Source organism: Solanum stenotomum, chromosome 4 (assembly GCF_019186545.1).
Source record: "Solanum stenotomum isolate F172 chromosome 4, ASM1918654v1, whole genome shotgun sequence".
Taxonomy (NCBI): Eukaryota; Viridiplantae; Streptophyta; class Magnoliopsida; order Solanales; family Solanaceae; genus Solanum; species Solanum stenotomum.
In genome coordinates this window covers 46924672-46927279 of record NC_064285.1, presented here as the reverse complement: position 1 = coordinate 46927279, position 2608 = coordinate 46924672, and the positions used below count along the sequence as shown (strand labels likewise).

The window sequence follows — 2608 nt, the reverse complement described above, 5'->3', positions numbered from 1 at the left end:
TGATTGTATGGGAAAAAGTTTTAAAATTTACGCACTTTTCTATTATCTTATGTTATGATATGCTAAGGGTTTGTATGAGACCCCTTCGGGTTCAAGTACGCCATATTACATCTAGGGTGTACCCCTGGGTTGTGACACCCTCTTTCATTATGATGCTTATTATGTATTGATTATGATTATGACTTATGTTTTATGTTGACTAATTCTTATGATTATGTTGTTTATGCTAGCCATCATATTTTGTACTTCATTCTACTAACACACTCTTTCCTACATTCTTATCAAATGTAGGGTCCGGCGCTCCCGATTCACACACTTGTGGCTAGGTTCTTAGTGATCAAGGAAGTGAAGCTTTGGTGAGTCCTCATTGTATTCGAGGATTGGATCACCCTTTTTCTTTTATGTCTTTCTTTTATTGTTGGACTATTGTATGGGCTGCGTCCCAAGATTTTATTCTCTTATGTTAGATGGTTTGAGACAATGTTATTAGACTTCTGCTCATTTTATAAAAGACTTTGATTGTATTGGAGATTTTTAAATTCCCGCACCTTTTCTATTACTTTATGTTATGATATGCTAAGTGGCTTGTATGAGGCCTCTCGAGGTCTTATAGGCGTTGTTACATCTAGGGGGTACTCTAGGTCGTTACAAACTTGGTAATTAGAGCACATGGTTCTAGGATGTCTTAAACCACGTCTAGTAGATTCTTGTTCATAAGTGTGAAGCGCGCCACATTTATGAATGAAAGGCTATTAGATGTTTAGGAAACTTAACTTCTTCACTTCTCTAAGTCGTGCCTTGGAGTTTAAACTCTATAAGTCTTTCTCCTAATCCGTGCCTGATGGTTTTCAGGATGTGAATACTAGAAGGGCTAATGCTAGATTGTTGGAGGAAGGCAATGTTGAGCAATAGGTTCCTCCCCAAGATCCTCCTCAAGCTTTGATTGAACCATTGAATGAGAATGTGACTAATGCGGAGTTTAGGTCAGCATTTCATGTTTTGGCTCAAGATGTGACAGCTCAAGACAATAGAGAGATGGTTGCTCATGTGAACCCAAATGTGGGTACGACGACATCAAGAGTGAGGGATTTTATGAGAATGAACCCTCTGGAATTTTATGGCTCCAAAGTTAAGGAAGACCCTTAACAGTTTATCTACGAGGTCTACAAGATACTTTCTATTATGGGAGTGACTTCGGATGAGAAGACATAATTGGCCGCTTACCAACTCAAAAGGGTTGCTCAGATTTGGTTTAATCAGTGGAAAAAGGAAAGGCCGGTGGAAGCGGATCCCATAGAATGGGAGAGGTTCAAAAGTGCTTTTCTTGATAGATTCTTCCCTTTTGAGATGAGAGAGGCCAAGGTGAGTGTAAGGGAATACGCTTGGAGGTTCACTCAACTATCCAAGTATTCTTCTTCTATTGTGGCGGATCTTAGGGCCAATATGAGTAAGTTTGTATCGAGTGTATCCGACGTGGTAGTCAAGGAGTGCCGCACCGCTATGCTTGTCCATGACATGTACATCTCTCACCTTATGGTGCACACCCAACAAATTGAGGAAGAAAAGCTCAAGGGAAGATATAGAGAGGTAAAGAGGGCTAGAGTGGATGATGGCAACTATTCACATGCTAGGTCCGGTGGACGGGGTCGTCCAAGGTTCTGTCAAAAGTTCTCTGGGAAAGGTTATACAAGTGCTCCTCCGAGGCCAAGGAATGAGAGGGTATCTAACCCAAAACCGAAAAGAGATGGTAATATGCCTCCAATGCCTACTTGTGATAAATGTGGGAGAATCATAAAAGGGAAATGTCTAGTGGGCTCTAATGCTTGTTTCGGGTGTGGTAGATTGATAATAAAATAAGGGATTTCTTTTCGGTTACTAGAAATGAGGAAGACACTCGTCGTAGGGCTCAACTCTACCATTCATCCGATCCAAGTGGCTCGGGTGGGAATACTCCTAAACAAAACCGTTTCTACGCTCTCCAAACTAAAGGTAACCAAGAGGGCTCCCCGGATGTGGTGACGGGTATGTTAAAAGTATTTTATTTTGATGTTTATGCTTTGGTTGATCCGGGTGCTACTTTGTCCTTTGTGAATCCTTTAGTGGCTACGAGATTTGATATGCTTCCTGATTTATTATTGGAACCTTTTTTCTGTTTCTACCCCCAATGGTGATTTTTTGGTGGCTAAGAGAGTCTACAGGAGATGTCCCATTTCCTTATCCCATAGAGTCACTCTAATAGATTTTATGGAACTGGATATGATAGACTTCAATGTGATTTTGGGCATGGATTGGTTGCGTTCTTATTATGATTCTATTGATTGTAGAACTAGAGTGGTCATATTTAAGTTTCCAAATGACCCTATCCTTGAGTGGAAGGGGTGAGTTCTATGTTAAGAGGTCAAATTGTTTCTTACCTTAAAGCTAGGAAAATGATTTCTAAGGGTTGTATCTATCATATAGTGAGGGTGAGGGATGTGGAGTCCAAAACCCCAACTCTTAAGTCGGTCCCCATGGGAAAAGAGTTTTTGGAAGTATTTCTCGATGACTTACCCGGTATTCCTCTCGTAAGGGAAGTAGACTTTGGAATTGACCTTATCTCGGATACACA

The 2608-nt window shown here is 40.7% G+C and overlaps 1 protein-coding gene across 1 annotated transcript; it reads left to right on the top strand.

The window, feature by feature from the left end:
* The first annotated feature begins 1347 nt into the window (after positions 1-1347).
* Positions 1348-2171, top strand: LOC125861527 (uncharacterized). The gene is made up of 2 exons (XM_049541400.1): positions 1348-1719; positions 1842-2171. Exons 1-2 carry the CDS (start codon positions 1348-1350, stop codon positions 2169-2171), a joined length of 702 nt encoding a protein of 233 aa, XP_049397357.1.
* The last annotated feature ends 437 nt before the right edge of the window (positions 2172-2608 follow it).